The 21260-nt window shown below is 46.5% G+C and overlaps 2 protein-coding genes across 2 annotated transcripts in view; one reads left to right on the forward strand and one right to left on the reverse strand.

Annotated features, from left to right (window-relative positions):
• Positions 1-7494: 7494 nt before the first annotated feature.
• Positions 7495-21260, reverse strand: part of LOC108619090 (uncharacterized) — a 144484-nt gene continuing 130718 nt past the window's right edge. The window contains exons 4-8 of the mRNA XM_089475699.1: positions 19307-20343; positions 18994-19230; positions 15689-16535; positions 14910-15622; positions 7495-13847 (exon numbers count right to left, since the gene is read on the reverse strand). Of these exons, the coding sequence (XP_089331825.1) occupies positions 11484-13847; positions 14910-15622; positions 15689-16535; positions 18994-19230; positions 19307-20343 (5198 nt within the window). The 3' untranslated portion in view covers positions 7495-11483. The remainder of the gene's footprint in view (positions 13848-14909; positions 15623-15688; positions 16536-18993; positions 19231-19306; positions 20344-21260) is intronic.
• On the forward strand, positions 17681-18940 carry LOC108619093 (uncharacterized). Its single transcript, XM_018015415.2, has one exon. The coding sequence runs from the start codon at positions 17819-17821 to the stop codon at positions 18722-18724; it is 906 nt and encodes a 301-aa protein (XP_017870904.1). The 5' UTR covers positions 17681-17818; the 3' UTR covers positions 18725-18940.

The following is a 21260-nucleotide window of genomic DNA, read 5'->3' on the forward strand; positions in this document are numbered from 1 at the left end:
TTCTTTTTCTTTTTTATATAAAATCAATTTTCACCTCAAATTTTGAATTTAGCAGCGGCCACTGCACTGCGGTAGACATCTATATGTATCGAATATGCTTTGCATTATATAATTATATGTGTGCACTTTTGCAATATATATATACATATATAGAGCATCTGTGTGTGTGTCTGTGTGTGTGTGTGTGTGTGTGTGCGTATATGTGTATTCGGCTAATAAGCGCGTACAACTCCAACAGCTTTCAATAGTCCAGCAGGTCACGTCGAATCGAGAGAGAGAGAGAGAGAGATTCCTTCGGCTGACTTGTGTTGTCTCCAATGTCGTCCACTTTTTATTATTGTATGAATTTTGTACATAACTGTGTATATTTACATATGTGTGAAATAATCTGTACCATGTATTATGTTGAGGCCAAAAATGTTACAGGCAAGCATTTACATATATAAAGAAAGCAAGAGAGGAAGAGAGAGGAGGGGAGAGAGAGAGAGAGCGCTGTAACAAATTTTGGCCCATGCTTATGTATCTGTATATTTAAAACTTTGTTGTTATTTTTTTAAGTGCAATTAGTGTTTATTTTGTGCTCTGCCGCTTGTTAATAATCAATCAAGATGACTTCAAAACAATCAAACTGCGACCACAATAGGGCTTCGTGTCATCCTTCTTGCTGGTCCTGAACAGCTTGAACACCGCCACCCGAACCCTCAACCCCAACCCCAACCCCACAACTCCCAAACACCCGACTCCGACCCAGTTTAGAGAAATTGAATTGAATGGGAATCGATCGAAGCGATTTGCTTTCAGTTTGCGAGAGAGATAACAAATGCAAACGCAAATGCAACAAATGAATAGAATTAATGTTTGTAATAAAGCTAGGCTATATTTAATTGAGTGTTCATACACACAAGGGCCCACAAAACTTATTATCATTGAAGGCCAGCGAAAGCGAAAGGCGAAAGGCGAAAGGCGTGAGCGACTGGCATGGAGGAGACCCATACCCTCAGACTTAACTCAATATAATCGTAGGAGTGTGCAACACAGAAACAAGGCGTAACAAGAATTAATAGTCGAAGGCGATGTATTCTAAGTGTTTTTTGCTAACAAATTAAAATAATAAAAAAATTGATGAAATTATGAATATACCTACACAAAACGAGTGCATATGGCTATATGTCTGCATGTATATTTAAATACATACATATATGAAATTGTAACTGAAAACTGAGAAGAAAATGAAAAACAAAAACAAAACAAACAGAAACAAAAATGTAACATTGTTTTAGATTTTTATACCAAATTTAATTAATGTCAAATCATGTTGTTTAAACAATATATACATATATTTATAAACAAAATATATAGATGTATATATACTATTTTTTTTATGCCGCATTAAGTTGGGCAGACAGAGCAACTCAAAGAGTATCTGCCGCGAATCAAATGAAATGAAATGAAATGAGAGTTAGCAGACGAGATTGCATAGTTGCAAACATCACACATGCGTTTTTTTTTTTTATTGTTTTTAATTTAAAGAAAAGTTGTTTTATTTTGTAATTATTATTTCATTTTTTGTATACTGTGTGTACTTTGTAAAATATACAATAACAAATTTAATAGCAACATTAACAGCAAGGCAATTAATATATAATAAAGATAATGAAAAATATACAAACGATGTGTGTTTTATTTCCTATCTGCCTACTCGGATTTATTTACGCTAATTAATTAATATAATATTTCATAATATCCTCATCGATTTATATTTAGTTTGTGAATGTAAACTGTAAGAAAATATAAGATATAGGTATATGCGAGTATGTACCCCCATAAGTATTGTAAAGAAATTTCCCTAGGGTCATTTACAAGAAAATTTAGTTAATTGCCGAGACCAAGGAATGAGATGACCGGGCTATCCGTGTTTGGGGCACAAAATCTCTTGCTGGAAACTAGCTGCAGTTACAGTGGGGCGGCCTGAAAACGGCGCTGCCCAGCTCTGGTGTATAACGCTCGGAGTAGGGTAGCGTTGCACCCGCTGTTCACCGTGGGGCGCATGCAGCGCAGGGCTGTCGCTAACCACTAGCGCAGTCGAGCTGACCACCGCCTCGACCCAGCTCTGGTGTATAACGCTCGATGCTGGGAGGGGGACGTGGGATGCCTGCCGTGCGCTACGAGTGCTTAGAGTGCGGTGGGTTGAGAGTAACGCGTGAAGCGCGGGCGTTGCCGGGATAATGGCACCGTTAAATCGACCATCGCTCGGATGTGGCGTATAACGTAGGGTCACGTCGCACCCGCTATGTGCTTTGGCGAGTTCTCAAAATGCTGATGCTGGCTTATCTAGCACACAGCCCGGCTGGCTGTCACCACGACTCAACTCCGGTGTATAACACTCGGGTTTGAGTCGCGGGGCCAATGGGCTGTGGCGCGCCACCCGTAAAAGAGACCCAATCTCGAGAATAGTATAGTCGGCGGTCACCAAGTCCCAGCTCTGGCGTATAATACTCGGAGCCTTTCGTATGGTGACCACTATACACTGAATATCAATTCCACAAACCTCGGGCACTTCACTTTGTAGAGCAATGTAACACTCGTCCGTCCGACACAGACAAACCGGCCGTTGCCACGACTCAGCTCTGGCGTATAACGCTCGGAGCCATATTGCGCAACTCCTACTGGGCTGTGGCGAGACACCTGACACCAAGTCTAGAAAGCAGTATGCTGGCGGCTGCCCAGTCCAGGCTCTGGTGTATAACGCTCAGAGTCTTTTGTGTGATCGTCGTCGCATACTGAATCCTGAACCCGGCGGCCTTTGTCCACTTCACTTAATCGAACACAGTCAATTCACTTATTGCATGATTTTTATACCCTGAACCCATTGAAAATGGGAAATCAGGGTATAATGATTTTGTGAAAAGTATGTAACAGGCAGAAGGAATCATCGCAGACCGCATAGAGTATATATATTCTTGATCAGGACGACGAGCTGAGTCGATATAGCCCTGTCCGTCTGCCCGTCCGTCCGTCCGTATGAGCAAAAGGATCTCAGAAGAAATGCGTTTTATAAGAGCTAGAGAGCTGAAATACTCGTGTATACCATAGGCAGTACAAGTTTATCATATTTTTTCGATAACTCATCCGATAACTTTTTATCGAGAATAATCGAAAAATCGACTTGGTTTTTTCAGCCTAATTTGAACACTTTTAGACCTGGAGACTTCAAATTTGCTTTGTATATAAAGTTAATGGATACAAAGATTTTGTAGTTTACAGATTTTGGATACCACGCCCCCTTCGCCACCAAACGCATTTCAAGTACTAGAGACTTGTGCTTTGTGTTAATTTTTAACGCCATAACGAGGCTTCAGTATTTTCCAACAGTGTGGAAGATTGCAATTGTCGTGATGATTCACAAGCCTGGCAAACCTGAGGAGGACCCCGCTTCCTACCAACCTATCAGTCTCCTACCTTCTTTATCGAAGGTATGGGAAAGACTGGTCATCCGTCGGTTGGTAACAGTAGCAGAGTCAAGAAGCCTGATCCCAGTTCAACAGTTTGGTTTCCGTGCTGGGCACGGTACAATTGATCAACTGCACAGGGTGACGGACCACATACTAGAAGCTTTTGACAACAAAAAGCACTGCAATACTATCTTCCTGGACAACGAGAGGGCCTTCGATAGGGTATGGCATCCAGGACATCTACAAAAAATCAAAGAGCAGCTGCCCTCTCACTACTTCACGCTGATCCGATCCTAATTGGAGGGTCGTTCTTTCAGAGTGAAAGTTAAATCCAACCGGTCCTCCACATACTCGATTGCCGCTGGTGTACTACAGGGCAGTATTCTTGCACCATTCCTATTTTGCCTTTTTATAGGTGATGCTCCTCTCCCTGACGCTCCAGGCTTTGGCGTATCGTCAAATTCGACCCTTGTGGCAACCTATGCGGACGAAATCTACTAAATGGATATCTATTAGAGACTTGTGCTTTGGAATGTACACATATATTTACCATATGATTACACTCTGAAAGTTTCATTAGGATCGTATGTCTACAAATGAAATTATTCGACAAATAAATTCTCATAATATTGCCCACATTGCAGCGCAGCCCAGCCCAAGCGCAGCCGCTGCTTACTGCACAGTTAGCAGAGCGCATGCTTATGCGTGCGGGTGGATGCATGTGTATGTATGTATGTATGTATATATCAGCTTAGAGGGTTCAGGGTATCTCCTAGTCGAGCAGTCTCGACTAGAGTCTTCTTACTTGTTCAGTCTTCGGTTTCGGTGGCATTGTGAGCTATAACCTATAGAATTAGTTTGTTTACAACATCACTATGTTTATAAAGCATTTAACTTACAGTGTTAAACACATGCGACACTTTTATAACTTTTCTTTTGAGAATTTGTTCTCTTTTCGAGTCGCATTTAATCAAAATGCCGATATTTTGTATCGAAACAGTAGAAAACCGGCACAATTTCGTGTCAGGTCGGGACACTGGGATATTACCTCCAAATCGGGACATGTCCCGGAATTCCTGGACGGATGGCCACCCTACACAAAGTATATACATATATTCTTGATTAGGGCGATGAGCTGAGCTGAGTCCATCCGTCCGTCCGTATGTATTAACGCGTCGATCTCAGAAGATATAAAAGCTAGAGACTTAAAATTAATAATTGAAAATATTACGCGTATATCGAGTTTTTCTCCCCAAATCGATAAATAATCCAGATAGTTTATTATCGATTAAAACCCTTATCGAAAACTAAGTATTTAATTATATCTCCTACACCTTTAGAGCTACAGTCTCCAAATAATAATAATAATTTCAAATAAATTCGAGTTTTGTTTAAATTTAACCCTATATTTGCTCATACTTATAATCACAGGTTTAGCTTATATACTTAATTAAACATATATTTATATACTTAATTAAACATATATTAGCGGGTCTAGAATTAGGCACCTTTCTTGCGAGACGTTTGGCGTGGAACTTAAGGAGGTCGTTGTAACGACTCAAGGGGAAGGCGATCTGGTCTTCCACTGTATCAGCTTGAAGTCTCTGTGCAGAGTTGCGGACGAGCCATGGCCTTGTTTTATACTGCCTGGATCTTTTGGCGGCGACTCCCCAAACTTGCACACCATACCTCCAGATTGGCGTGATTACATGTGTTACCATCACCGATAAAGATGCAAAAGAGGAAAGGTGCTAGAATACTGCCCTCTGGTTACGTGGAGGACCAACTCGTTTTGACTTTTACTCTGAAAGAACGGCCCTCCAAGTAGGATCGGATCAGAGCAAAGTAGTGAGAGCACAGCTGCTCTTCGATTTTTTGCAGAAGTCTTGGATGCCATACCCTATCGAAGGCCTGTTCGATGTCCAGGAAGATAAAATTGCTGTGCCTCTTGTTGTTGAAAGCCTTGAGTATGTGGTCTGTCACTCTATGCAGTTGTTCAGTTGTACCGTGCCCAGCGCGGAGCTTAAACTGTTGAACTGGGATCAGGCTTCTTGACTCTGCTACTGTTACCAACCAGTCTTTCCCAAACCTTCGATAAAGAAGGTAGGATACTGATAGGTTGGTAGGAAGCGGGGTCCGCTTCAGGTTTGCGAGGCTTGTGACAAGTGCAGTCTTCCACACTGCTGGAAGGTACTGAATCCTTGCTATGGCACTAAAAATGAATACCACAACGAGAGAGCATTTTCCGGCCGCGCTCTCAGATATTGTCATGTCCTGGGGTATTAATTGTACTTAAATGCTTCATGACGGATGCTACCTCATCAAAGTTGTACGGCTCCTCAGGTGGATCGATCTGTAGTGGGATCGCCAGGGTGTGCTCGGTAGATTGTATGTCTTTCTGCAATCCTAGATTAAAAGGCAGAAAGTGGGCCTCCAAGTGATTGGCAAGAGCCTCCGCTTGCTCTTCATCTGATCAACACCAACTATCCGGTCCATTTTTGATGGGGGCTTGGCGTATGGCTTGTCGTCTGCTATTTCTGGGGATTTTCCAGAGGTTAAATTTGGCGTCCTTTGCTGTCGACATATTTTCCAGCATGTTATCAAACATCTGCTCTGTTCCAGTTGGATTAGTCTTCCGGATATAAAGTACGATAGCAGACTTTCCTTAAGCGGCGCTTTTGCTGCAGTAGGTAGCGTAGCTCGGAAGTGAGTACTAAGGATTCGGCTTGGCGAGAGGCGTGGCTAGGGCGTGTTTTTTCTGTATCTTTGGCAGCGCAGCGAATATCCTCATTGAAAAGTTGCAGAGAGTCATCAATATTCTGTTCCGAGTGTAACTCTTATTAAGGATGCATCTTATTGTTGAGGATCAGCTTGAATAGGCTTACGTCAACAGTCCTGTTGATTGGATGTAGCCAGGGTGAGGTTGAAGAGATCTCCACCCTTAGCAGGACTTCTCGCTGAGCCCCAAGATTGGTGATGAGCGTTACAATTGCCACAGATCAGTAGATTGTTTGGTGGGCAGTAGATTATGGCCGAGGTATCCGGGCTTGGGACGCAAGATTCCTGTGGCAGCAGGAAACGTTGACCACCGGCTGTAGCAGGAGGCGACCTGGAAACGCTCAGAGAAGGGATCTTGTGGCGTCCGCCGCGTATCACAGTGACATACATGAAGCACGGTAAGCTAAAGGCCTAGAGAACAGCTCTAGTGTATAGCTCGCAGAGTCGAAGCGCTGTGCGCTGTCACAAGACAGATACCTGTAAACACCAGGGAACACTAAGACCAGTAGCCCAGCCAATAGCACGGCTCTGGGGTATAATACTCAGAACAGAATCGCGCTGCATCTGCAGTGTGCTGTGCGAGACACAGTAAAGCGAAAGGCTGCCCAGATCCAGCTCTGGTGTATAACACTCGGAGCTGGACCGTGCGGTATCTGCTGCGTACCGTAGCTTGAGACCTGGCAACACTTTCCCACTCCACTAATCACAAGTCACGACTTATTCGATATATTTAATTATTCTGTAAATCTTTATTAAATTTCATTTCGTTTTTTCTATCATTGATAACCTACAATCGACTAGGCACTCGCGCTATAAACAAAAGAAACCCCATCGGCTTACCGGCGATTTACAGCAGGAGGCGTCACTTTTGAAGTCGCTCCGGAGTCGACGTCGCTTGCTGTTTTCTGTCTCTGGCCGTGTTGTTTGTTGTTGCTGTGTCGATTTGTTGAACGCCTTTGGGCGACTTGGCTTACTTAAATCCAATGGTTTAACCCATGATACTTTAATCTATTATAATACTTATAATAATTAATAATTATGAATAAGGAAAAATGTTATTCTTCACATCTGAGCAGAAAAATTTATCGTCAAGCCTACTTTGTTTGACTCGATGATTTTCGGTCAGACTAGAAAATTCGAGAAACGTTAAATTTGTTCACTTTAGTAGGCGCTGCAAATGTTTCATAAGCTTCAATGGAATTTTTTCATTCAGTTGTTACAGTTTAGGCTTTAGAGAGAGAGCTCAATTTTTTTTGAAAAAAAAAATTAGTAAAACAAAAAAAATATTCATATATATTTGCAATAAGAGAGAAACAAAATAGCTATGTATCCTGCAACGCGCACTGTGTCTACGATGACAACTAATACCGTTGTGGACTCCGGAACGGCCTTACACAAGTTCAACATATTGACATATAGCACATCCACGCAGACAACTGCTGTAAAGGATATGCCGAAGCCGACCCCAACGGCACCCAAGTTGGAGCAGACCCCATCAAACATGGATGGGCTGTCCACGCTCTTTACCGACCTCAATGTGATTGAGCCTCGCGTAACCACAAGGACAACTAGCACATCAACCTAACTGGTTGCCTATTGGGCCAGCACACACAGACCTGCAAAAGGAGCCAACATACCTCATATCAACCCGAAATACCCAATAAGTAAGCTTTTGAAAATCTACAGTCAAAACTTAATGCAATTATCTTAAACCTAACAGAAACTATGCGATCGTAGGCACTGCGGGAGTATGTCACACAACAACAATCTTCATTCAAGACAAATTCTAAACCGAAAATGGATAAGAGTAACACTTCAAGAGCGACATATCTAAATTCTACACAATACTGGACAATAGTTAACAATCTTCGTTATTTAACTAAATAGAAGCCCACCCACAATTCGTTCATATACCGATAAATCGCACACAAAACCAACCCGAAAATAATTATGATGAATCGTCGCCACAGATATCATCAAATTAATAACGGTTGCCAACGTACACACTTAATCGGAATGCAATTGTCAAGGTTCATGAGCTTATCCAAAATATTGTACGTTTCTTAACTGGAATCTCCGAATCACATCCTCAAATCTATGTCAGTAGTGTGAATTTATAAATAAAACTTTGACAAGTATTGATATGCAAATCGAATTCTGCTGCAGTACTTTATTGATGAGCTTATACAACTTTTGAATATAAGTATAATATAATTGTTAAAAATACACACCATGCCATAGCCATACATATATGGTAGACATTGATCCCCATTAATATGGGAAATCTGCGTATAATGGCTTCGTCAAATATAAATATGCAACAGACAAGAAGAAGGCGTAGCAAACCCAAAATCAAATATATATATATATATATATATACATATATTCCTGATTAAGACATTGAGCAGAGATTATTTAGCCCATCCGTTTGTCTGTCTATTTGCCAGTACTTGTGTGAACACGTCGTTCACAAACAGTGGCGTACCTGGAGGATGTAGCACCCAAGGCAGCGAACAAATTTCGGATCGTGACCCACATCCTACAGTCAAGAATTACTTCGTAAAGTTAATTTTTATCAATATCACTTATGAAGAATCGCCCAAATTCGTTACACTTTTTTTTTATTAGATCGTTTATATTTTTGGTGAATAAGTCTTTTGACATCAAGAAGGAATTCTATCAACCGTACGAGTTTTCAGTTTATTTCTTGAAATAATCGATCAAGTGTTTTTTCAAGACCCTTTTCATCTCTTCGATGACACTCAATCTGCATCAATCGGAATCTTACCATCCATATTTTTCCTGTTTCTTCCGCCTGTTACATACTTTTCGCAAAACCAACCACCCTGACTTCCCGTTTTCAATCGGTTATACCCTGAAGGGATATATATATATTCTTGATCACGGTGACGAGTTGAGTCGATATAGCCCTGTCCGTCTGTACGCCCGTCCGTTCGTATGAACGCCGAGATCTCAGCTAGAGCTAGAGCTAGCTGAAATTTTGCATACATTCTCGTGTATACCATACGCAGTACAAGTTTAATATATTTTTTTTGATAACTCATCCGATATCTTTTTATAGAAAATAATCAATAAATTGGTTTTGTTTTTTAACGTAATTTGAACATTTTTAGACTTAGGATTTACTGTGTATATACATTTGATGAATACGAAGATTTTGTAATTTACAGATTGTGGATTGTGCCTCTTTAGCTCTCAATTTGTAAAACATATTATAGGTACTAGAGACTTGCGCTTTGGAATGTACATAATCCTACTTTAAGATACATTTTTTAACAACTAAATTATCTTATTATTGGGACTTCTCATCGAATGGAAACCTCTTTTAAGCTATCTCGACAAAATGATAAAGATTTGTAATATTTTAAAGACCATTTTACATGTCTTGACCTGGAATACAAGTTTATAGAATTAGCCAAGTTCCCATTCGGAGAACGGAAAATCCAAAACATCATCATATGTATACGAAGGTACACTCGCACACAATATCCAAAGGTGCATACTAAATGATATATGCCAGAGGCAAGATTCATAGGACCCCTCTGTATGAAAAGAAGCAAATAATAATCATATTTGTAGATTTATTTCAAAAAAAAAAAGTTTATTGAGTTTTATTTTAATACATACAATGTTTTTTTTTTTTTTTTTTTTGTTTATCCACTGCAAATGTAAATGTGTGTATGTGTGTGTGTGTGTTTAAGCTGTGTGTGTTGTTCAGTTTCAAAACGATGACGTTGATTATGTTATGTTATAGCGTATGCGTTTAGATATAGATATATATAAATATGTATGTCTGTATGTACGTGTTACTATTTAGATGTAAATACATATGTGTGCATGTTCAGCGCTTCAAATGCACACTGTTACAAAAATTACATAATTTTATTATGCCTTCTATTTAACGTATAAAAACTTGGTTAATTATTTTATAAATAATTTGCTATGCGTGTAAGTATGTATGTATGTATATATCGTATATATATATGTATATAATAATAATCATAATCATAATGTACTGCATGACACATATGTATGCAGTGGTACATAAGTATGTATGTGTGTATATGTATATTGAGTAAACATTTATCGCTTGTATAAGTATGCGTATATATGCATGTATGTATATATATAGATATATGTGTTGTATTAAGTCGTTTATGTATATGCATAGAGAGATGTGCCTTGTCTACATTTGTGATGCACTCAGCCCGATGATGAGGCACAAATTACTGCAACACCGATCGAGCACATTCGCGATAAGAACAGACATACAAGGACAACACCGAAGTATTTACTTTCTTTGATTAATGATACATAAGGAAAATTGTTCAGCTGCTGCCGGGCTCAGCGCCCGGCGAGTAAATAAGTGAGTCCGAGCTCCTCTAAACAAATCATATTCGCAATGCTCTGCAGCTGCAGCCGAGAGACTTTCAGTTTCAATTAAACTAATACTTATTGTACACACATAGAACAATGTTTTGTTGCTGGCTTTGCCGGTATTTCTGCTCGCTCATACACACCTGTCTCACACCATATCTCGTGTTGTGTGCATCCTTAAGTGCTACAGCAAAAATGCATATTTGGATATCAATTTCATAGAATTATTGATATATATATATTAAAAAAAAAAACATTTACCTACGGCTACCATTATTACTTAACAAAAAAAAAAAAAAAAAAAAGAGCGACGCGAAAAAAAAAATTGTAATAAGGCGCAGTTCCTTCTTGCTCAAAGATTAGCCAAGTACATATATGTATATATTCGATATATGAAGGTGAATAAACAAATATATATACATATATGCTTCAAGCTCGCCAGGCCATCTGCCCAGCCCCAAGCTCGTGTCTAAGCCTAGCCTATACACTATAAAGTACACATGAGATGATTATTGATATATACATTTGGCAAACGATGCTTTGTTGCAACAAGCTGTGGATTCACTCCGCTTAGAACTCCTTCAGGCTGCCGCCGCGCTTCAGCTTGGTGAGCCGCTTCAGGCTGGCGCTGAGCATGCCGCTGGAGCCGCTCGCCGCTAGACGCTCGCCATCCGACCGCCAGGTGGCGCTGCCCAGACCCAGGTTGCTGCGCTCGCGATCCCGTTGCGTGAACGTGCCACGGAACCGGACGCGGCTGCGACGCTGCTCGGCCACGCGCCGCCAGAGGTCCGTCAGGGGCGGATGGTGCTGGTGGGGGTGCTGCTGCAGAGTGCAGCAGCACATCAACTCCTGAGATTATAACTTCTTCTCCCACACCACGATATGCGCGTCGTTGGAGTTGGCGGTCAGCGGCGAGAAGCTGCCGGAGCTGCCGCCGCCGCCAGAGCCCGAGCCAGCGCCACCAGCCGTGCCGCAAACACCGGAGCCGCCCTTCTGGCCGGGCGAGTTGCCGCTGCTGTTGTACCAGACATGCCGCCAGTAGCCGCGCCCGCCCATCAGGGTGATCACTGTACGTGGCCCGTCCGCGTTCTGCTGCTGCTGCTGCTTCGAGCTCTGCTTCTGCTTGCGCTTCAGTGTGGCAACAGCGGCTGGTGCTGCCTGCTTCTCCGTGGCGGCCGCCGCCTGCATGTGCTTGAAGCCGTCCTCGGACTTGGGCGCGCTGTTCGACTGGTGCTGATGGTGTATGTCGGCGGTGGTCATCAAGCCGTTCTCCGAGATGTTGCCCAGGTCGCTGCCCGTGCCGGAGGTCTTGTGGCTGGCGCTGCTGCTGTTGCGCGACACCGAGCGTCCGCCAAAGAGCCGGATGCCCATGCTCTCCTCGCTGCCCGACGATGTGTACAGGCTGGACGACTTCGAGTCCACCGACCAGTTGGAGAGGTCGAGCGAGCGCGGACGCGAAGCCTTCATGCGCAGACGCCTGTCCAGGGTGCACACCTTGCCGGGTATGGCGGCCAGCTCGGGATCGGAGCGTCGCATGCCCTCGTACATCATGTCCATCAGGTTGCCCTGCGTGCCCTCCTCGGCATCGTAGTTCTCCTTGACGAAGATCAGCTTGCCATACAGCCCGTACACATCGCAGTAGCCGTGCTCGCCGTGCTGCGACAGCGCGCCCGCGCCTGAATGCAGTCCTCCGCCTCCGTTGGCTGCTGCCGCTGCGGCAGATCCAAGGCCGCGTGGCAAAGTCTTGGACATGCGAGAAGTTGAGTCAGCGCTGCCGCTGCCACTGCCGCTGCCAGCGCCCAGGTCCCGAAAGCGTTTGCGATGGAATGCGGGCGAGTTGGCGAGCGAGGCGCGTATCTTGGCGGTGAAGCTTTGGTCCAGTGAGTGTTGCTTGTCCAGCTTGGAGCAGCGCGGCGAGGAGGCGGCCGAGACGCTGCTCGTGGCCACATTGGAGTCTGCTGCTGCCTCGACGCTCGGTTCCCGCAGCAAGGAAGCGGCAGGAGTCGTCGGGCCGGAGCCAGTGCCAGGCTGAGAGTTCGAAGTAGAGCCATGCTCCTCTTTGGGTAGATCACGGCGCAAGATGACTGTGCTCTCCTCCAGGTCCGTTTCGGTTAGCTTCTTGGGATCCGCATCGATGGCGGGCAGCTGCAGATCCTCGCCCATGCTCGGCACAGTGGGCACCAGCGGAGCTGACACCGTTGCGCCGGCCATTGGCTTGTAGGTCGGATAGACTTTCGGTATCAGTGGCAGGAGGAAGGTGATCGGGCCAAAGTGGGCGTGACAGGACATATTGATGCCACCACTGATGATGGGCACGCCCTCCAGCCGGGGCAGCGGTATGGTGACAGCGATGCCCACATTCGTGCCCACCCACAGCAGGCCCTTGCAGGCCATCAGAGCCGTCACATAGATGGAGCTGTTGTTCAGCGGCTGCTCCTTTTTGGCATCGTAGCGCAGCACGCTGGACGCTATGTTGATGTCCTGCAAGTGCTTGAAGGTCTCCGTGTGGTAGAGGCAGAGCATTGTCGAGTTCTTCAGCGATATCCAAAGGCCGATGCCCGAGTGCGCCATCAGGTTTACCTGCTGGCTGGCGCCGTGCTGCACCTCGAAGCTGCGCTGCAGCTCGCCGTTGAGGGCATTGAGCACATACACCCTATTGCCGCACGATGCGTAGATGTTCATGTTGATGGGCAGCATGCTGGGCACGGGCATGCCAGAGTCGCCGAGCGAGACATGCTGTGGGTCGCGCAGCTGCCAGACGCCGTCGTGGGCGCGCCTGTAGATCAGGACGGTCGCGTTCGAGAGCGACACGTAGACGGCATCGAAGTGGTACAGAATGCGCTGCACGGCGCCCGGCACCGCATAGCTACCCAGCTGCTCCTCCTGCTCCGGATTGCGCGCTGAGTAAATGAGCAGCTTGCGGCTGTCCGTGCCGAGCCAGACGAGATCGCCCAGCAGGCTGCTGTGCTCCTCGCGCGTGCGGCACTGGTCCAGGCCCTTTACGAACTCCATTGCCGACACTTGCGTCTCCACCAAGTCGAAGGAGCCCGCCTCGCGCAAATTTCCCGCCTGCTGCGGGTGCTGCGCCAGCACGGTGATGTGCGACGAAGTGCCATCGCTGCTGCACATCCAGAGATAGTTCAGCTGCTTGTGCCGGCGTCGCGCGTTGCCGCTCTGCTTAGTGTCATTGGCGATGCTGTAATAGCATCCACAGCGCACCTGCAGGAAGGAGGCAAATAAGATTTTTGTAGATGCTCAATTGGATTCAATTTCTTAACAATTAGAACATGATTGAACTTCAGTTGGCTTTGGAAGAGCTATGTGATAATATCGCTTAAACAACTCTACTCAACTCAACTCAACTCAACTCTATTGTAACTCTATTGTAACCCTACTGTAGCTCTACTCTATTGCAACTCTACTCTACTCTACTTTACTCTACTCTACTGTACTCTACTCTACTTTACTCTACTTTAGTCTACTTTACTCTACTCTACTTTACTCTACTTTACTGTAACTTTATTGAAACCCTACTCTACTCTACTCTACTCTACTCTAGTATAGTCCACTGTAACTTTACTCTACTCTACTCTGTGACTCTACTGCAACTCTACTCTACTATACTTTACTCTACTTTACTCTACTCTACTTTACTCTACTCTACTGTACTCTACTCTACTGCAACTCTACTCTACTATACTTTACTCTACTTTACTCTACTCTACTTTACTCTACTCTACTGTACTCTACTCTACTTTACTCTACTTTAGTCTACTTTACTCTACTGCATTCTACTCTACTTTACTCTACTTTACTGTAACTTTATTGAAACCCTACTCTACTCTACTCTACTCTACTCTAGTATAGTCCACTGTAACTTTACTCTACTCTACTCTGTGACTCTACTGCAACTCTACTCTACTATACTTTACTCTACTCTACTTTACTCTACTCTACTGTACTCTACTCTACTGCAACTCTACTCTACTATACTTTACTCTACTTTAGTCTATTTTACTCTACTGCATTCTACTCTACTTTACTCTACTGTAGCTTTATTAAAACCCTACTCTACTCTATTCTACTCTAGTATAGTCCACTGTAACTTTACTCTACTCTACTCTGTGACTCTACTGCAACTCTACTCTACTATACTTTACTCTACTTTACTCTACTCTACTTTACTCTACTCTACTTTACTCTACTTTAGTGTAACTTTATTGAAACCCTACTCTACTCTCTCTGCACATTCATGGGCGTTTTTCGTTTGTTGTAGCTCACCTCCGTTTGATGCTGTGATCGGTAGACGGGCATCGCCTTGACAAATAGTGGCATCTTGCGCGACTGCTTCTGTTGCACAGCTTCCTGCAGCTGCTGTTGCTCGTAGGTGTGCAGCGTGGCCTGAGGACTGCCGGGCGACTGTGAGGCATTGGGATGTTGGTGATGCGCATGGTGGGGCTGGGAGACTGACCGCTCCCAGGCGGGCGAATTGTTCGGATCGAGCGCTAGCTGGGCGAGTCTCAGTTCGGTGATCCATTCCTTCTTCACATTCGGCGTCTGAGTCTGGAAAGTGAAGGTCTCCTCCTTGCCAGACTTGTGGCGGCCAATCAGCTGCAAGCAGCAGGAGTCCACCCAGGCCATCTCCTCATCCTTGCGCTGTATGGAGCCCTGTATGGTGTTGAGCACGTTGCGTGTAGTATTTAAGTTCAGCTCCTTGTAGCTGCCTTTCAGGGTGCCGACCAGGTCGTGTATGCGTGATATAACCTCGTAGTCGTACATTAGTGTGCTCATCTCGTTGCACAGATTATCCGCTCCGTTCGTGAGCTGCACGGCTGGCGAGCTGTGCGCATCCACTGCGGCAAACGGCGAACCCAAGCCAGTCAGCCCAGCCTGGCCATGGCCGTGACCGCCAAGCGTTGCATTGGCATAGCCGCCGGCGCTGTTGGCGTTGCCGCTGCTGCCGTTCGACTTGAGACTGCCGCCCCGATTTAAGCCTGCAGAGGAGAGGAGTTATTAGCTGTTCACCTGGTGGCCATTGATGGCAACTGATGGTAACCTACCTGCTGTTAGTATTCTCGAGAGTGTTGCCGATGCGCTGTTGTCCACGATCTCGACATCGTTGACCGGAAACATCCATTTGAAGGTGAGCTTCTCGGTGGCGCCGAAGTCGTGCGACTGCTTGGGCGCCACGGACACGCAGATGACCTTGTCGTTGAGCAGCAGCAGGCGTCGCTGCTTGCACTTGACAATGAAGCCGGCCTGGTTGAACTCCATGTGGGTGACATTGTCCTCGCGCAGCAGATAGCGCGCCCGATTGCCGCAGCTGTCGCTGACGCTGTTGAGGGAGCGCGTGTTGAACGTGCCGCTAATGTGGCCGAGCATCTCCTTGAAGGCCTGGTACTGCTCCGCCACGCGCTTGCTCTCGTTCAGCAGCTCGGCGAGCAGCTCCAGCTGGGAGAGCGCCAGCTGCAGGGACATGCGATCGTGATGGCCCTGCGGCGTGTACTTGAGTAGGTCCTGCAGAAACAGTATGAACTGGGGAAAGCGCTGCACGGGCTTCACCATCAGCCCGAAGAAGGATAGGCGATCGTGGGCGCTGATCTGCTTGACCTTGAAGAAGTCGGCCAGCGCCGACTTGCGCTTCTCCTCCATTTTGGCCAGCTCCATGGCAGCCGAAAAGTTGTTGATAAAGCCCGAGTAAATCTCCAGCAGCTGCGGCTTGCCGAATGCACTGACGAAGCAATCGCCGATCTTCTCGTCGCGATCCCAGTTGCGCACACACTCAGCCAACGAGATGCGGAACAGCTTGTGCGAGTGCAGAATGTCCGGCAAGCAGTGGAACAGCGTTGCGATCTTGACCGGATTCAGCACCGGCGGACTGCACTCCTCCAGCGGCTTCTTGTAATCCTGTCGAGCAAAGCGAAAAGAGAGAATCGGTTGAAATATTAGCAAGCCATTTGATAGTTGCATTCCTCCTGCTACAGATGTCGATGCTTTACCAAAGTTGAAAGATCACTCTGTCTCTCTTTATCTCTCTCTCTCTCTCTCTCTCTCTCTCTCTCTCTGCCGTTCGAAATGCTGGGTATTTTATTTTTTATTTTTGGTACTTTTTAATGGGTGTTCAACTAATTATTTTGTAACTACTTTTTATGTTAAGGTGGTTTGAGATGGTTAAATGATTGATGTGAGTGTTGTGAGTATTAAATGAGTTACAGATACAATTTACAAAGACGTGTGAGTGAGTGCATGTGTGCGTGTATGTGTGAGTATTAGAATTGGTGTTAGTTATGACGGAGAGTGGCGGCATATGACGGTGGGAATTGGATGGCATGTAAAGAAGAAAACAAATGAGTTGTCATGAGAGTTAACATTAACATAAGTCGGCGGATATTAAAGGCCAAGGCCACAGGCTAAAACTAATCTACGGAGGGGTACACGGAAAAGAACTGAAAATATATTCGGTTAACCGAATATCAAATACTCTACATGTTCCATCTAATATGATGAGTGTGTTGACGGCATTTTGGAATGCAAATGACGAAGAACTGAAGAAAAATATAGAACTCATTACGACTATGCAAACCAATTGAAAATGTTGACAGAAATCCTTGAGTTGAGCTTGGAATTGGTTCCACATCGTATTCTCTAGATCCGGCTCACAACACAATTTTCCTGTTCACCAACCTCATGAGAATACCCACAGGAGGGCAAGTTAGAGAAGAAAATCGCCGAAGCTGAGACCTCTATTGAGGTAACCTTACTATAGAAATCATACCGAAAAAATCAGTAATCATTTTAATTATTTTATTACCCCGGAACACACTACATATGTTAAATAATAAAATCGGAAACAGAAAATGTTCTGTCCATGTTAACCATTTCAGCTCCACTGTTATTAGCAGCGCTTACGAATTATTCTGTTAATCGATTAAAAACTGAATCCCAACGGACTGATGAGCAAATGTGACACAAAATCATGTTCAGCTCTTGAGTGGAGCGAAAATGCAGTGCATTGGTATGCGACAAACAAAGTTGATAATAAGGAACAAATCCAGGCAGTCTTGACACTTGACTGACATAAGTATGAACGACACACCTGGAATACAGTCTCAAATTTAACATTTATTTATTTATTATAAAGAAATTGAGAAAGCGTAGAAAATATCCGATTATTCAATTTATTATTATACATGTCCAACTATATGAGACCTAATCCAATTTCGGCATACAAGATGACAAAGACAATAGACAGTAAATTGCAGCGTGGTGCTCGCGCGGAGGACGCGATTCCGGAACTGGACGAGGATGAGGTAGCATTGGTGGCCGAGACATTCGGCAAGGTGCAGCTGTACCTGCGATCCGACACAAACACAGGCTACGTCAAGCTGAACGCGCCTGGTCTCTACAGCTTTCGGCTGCCCGAATACCCCGACGGTAATCCAGAGAGCGTCACATACAACGAGAATGAAGATGCAAGACTAACTGACAGCTGGACAAATGAGAGCATGGAGGAGATCAATATGGTGAAGCAGGAGGACGAGCCGCTGCTCGGCTGCATCCAGCGCGATGAAGTGACCGGCGAGTTTTATATACTAACGCCCCTCGAGATTGACGTGCTGCTGCAATCCGACCTGCAATCCGACCTGCCAGCCGATGCCTGCGAGCAGGCACCGGAGCTGCCCCTCGTTGCCAGCGACTCCACAACGACCATTACCGACCTGGACGCTGACGTCAAGGATGCGTCGCAAACGACACTGACAGATAATACACAGCCAGCAATGCCACAGGAATCGGACGACGCTGATACGGGTATACTCAGCGAATATGAGGTATGCCGATTTGTCGTGCCGCAGCTAAGCCTCAATTTCAAGCTAACACTGCATGTTGGCGAGCCACATGAGGATGACGCCGACACACACGATGAGGAGGACGTTAAAGATGACGACGATGGCAATGAGAATGCCGATGAGGATGACTATAAGGACTGTGAGGAGGAGGGCGATGATTACGATGATAACGGCCAACGAAATGCCAACGTCAAATTCGCCCCCAGCTCCGTCCTAGGGTCGAAGTCAATGTCCCACATTTCATTGTAGCTACAACTACAACAACAAAAACAACAACAACAACAACACACGCAGGAGAAGAGAACACAACACACTAACCACAACCTTATCGCAAAGCAGCTCCACGTAACGCTAACCAAACCTGTATCGATGGCCCCAATCCTGAACTACAATTGTGCTGGTTCTAATTGATAAATTTAGTGTTCTGGGTACAAGAGTTTCCTGCTCGTACTCAACACCACCGTACGCATGCTCTCGTTATGCTTTCTTTGCGTCTGCTTCTTGGTTCTCGTACTCACATTGACTAGACGTTGCAGCGTGGCCACGTAGGAGTTCTCGCTGTGCACGATGGCGGCCACGATGTGGCGTCGCTTGAGCTGCTGCTGGGAGAGGCCGGGCGGGGCCGGCGGCAGCATTGGCACTATGATTCGGCTGTGGGTGGTGCGGGCGGTGCCGTTGGCCCGGCTGCCCGGCGGTATCATCAGGTCCATGTCGAAGCGATTGTTCTCCGGCGCCAAGTTCTCGTCGTCCTCGTACTGCAAGAGCAAATGGCCGTTAGTAAAGTGGAAGTGTGGTCTATCCTGGGGGTCGGGGTCGGGGGCGTTGACTTACCTCGGGCACGCCCGGCATCATCTTGCTGGCGCCCAAATTGGCCAGCTTCTGTGGCGAGGCGGCGTCCAGCGTCGCGTTCGCTGTCGTCGGCTTCGGTGCGGCAGGAGCTGAGGCCGAGGCATCCGGCATGTCGAAGCTGGATCCGGTCAGCTGGCGTCCATCGCGCCCGCCCACATCGTACTGGTGTGAGGAGCCGCGCCGTATGGAGAACCAGCGCGACAGCCGTCCGCCCGGCGATTCGCCGGGCGCCGTATTATCCTCGCGCTGGGACACCCCGCCTGCCGCCCCCGAGCCGGTGGGCATCGTGCAGGCGCTGGCCCTTCGGATAATCATGTTGCTGTCGCGGCTGCTGTTCTGGCTGGCGCTCTGGCTGCACTGCGGCTGGCCGCTGAGTGGGTTCGGAGTGGCGCTAGAGGAGCTCGCCGAGGCAGCCGTGCGCCATTTGTCAAACGACAAATGCTGCTTGGCCTTGTTGAAGGTGGAACGCAATTGCGAATTGCGTTGGTTGCCGGCGCTTAATGAACTCACGCTGCTGCTGGTCTGCTCCTCCTCGGTAAAGTTCTCCTCGTCGGAGTGGCTCGCTGTGGGCGGCTCGCGTCGCTCGCGTCCCGGCGACTTGGTGTCCCGCTCGCTGCTGCTGCTCGCGCTGCTACCAACACCGACACCAACGACACCAACACCAACGGCAGCCTGGCCACCGTTGGCGCTGAAGCTTCCGCCGGCAATTGTGGCGCTGTCTGCCTGCTGGCTGATCTGGCCGCCCTTTGCCCGCTGCTGCTGCTGCTCCGCAATGCGCCGGCTAAACGCGCTCTGCAATTGAGCTGTGGTCAAGCTCGCCTTCTGGCTGCCGGCCCCCTGACCTGGCGCTGTGATGAACGACGATGTCTGATGCTGTGCCTGTGGCTGAGCTTGTGCCACCGACAGTGACTCCGAGTGTGACTGCAACGGCAACTGCAACTGCGACTGTGACTGTGGATGCTGTTCTTGGGGCTCTGTCAATGTATCCTCCCATGAGCTGGAGTTTAGTTTGTTTTCATCTGCAAGAGAGTGGGAGAGAGAGAGAGAGACAGTGTGTGAGTACGGATTTGGCTGAGTGATTGCTGGATGACGACATCGCTAATGCCTGCAACGATTGCCAATTAAAAGGCGGCACTTGAGCGCCAGCTGGATTAAGCCAAGTGGCTGGCTCCGGGCGCGCGCTAATACGCAGCAAATGACAGTCAGTAACATTTGGCCATGTGCAATGGCATGCGTGGGCTGCCCTCAGGGGCACAGCATCAAAGTCGACGCCGACGTGGCGGCAATGCGAGCTGCAGCCCAACTGCCAGATACCCTGTTCTTAGCAAAAGTCAAATATGATCAGAGGTGCGCGCGTGTATCGAACGCCAGACATACACTTCTCGCCTACGTCCACAGGGCATTCAAATCAAAGTTCTGGCCAAGCACAAGAACTGTCGTCGCTTCGGCCGTAACTCGTTAGCGCCGCCGGCTGGCTGTGTGGGTTTGCTTTTGAAGTGGCCATGGCCACAGGCGGTAGCAACCAGCAACCAGCAACCAGCAACTGCCAACGAGTTAACAGCAGCAACAACAACAACAACAGCAGCAGCAACAACGCCCACGCACAGCATTAGCAGATTTTTGCATTTGCCTTGCGGCCAGTGACTGAGCGAGCATTTATCAAGCCGAAAACAAAAACACAAAAACAAATTATGAAGAAAAGAAAAGCAAACACTATCCGTGATAGACAATACGGCAGAGACAAGAGACAAGAGACATTGCGATGGGGACATAACAATTGCCGCTCAGATTGCTGCCAATTCACGTGGTCGTAATTAATCATGCGGCAAAAGTGATAATTCTTAGCGCTGCTGCTGCTGCTGCTGCTGTTGTTGCGGACACAGTCCTTAACCCGTTCAAGGGGCGTGGCCGGCTCTAATGTTACATCAATAGCAAT

This window comes from Drosophila arizonae, chromosome X (assembly GCF_054131065.1).
Source record: "Drosophila arizonae isolate 15081-1271.41 chromosome X, UAZ_ARI_1.0, whole genome shotgun sequence".
In the NCBI taxonomy this organism is placed as follows: domain Eukaryota; kingdom Metazoa; phylum Arthropoda; class Insecta; order Diptera; family Drosophilidae; genus Drosophila; species Drosophila arizonae.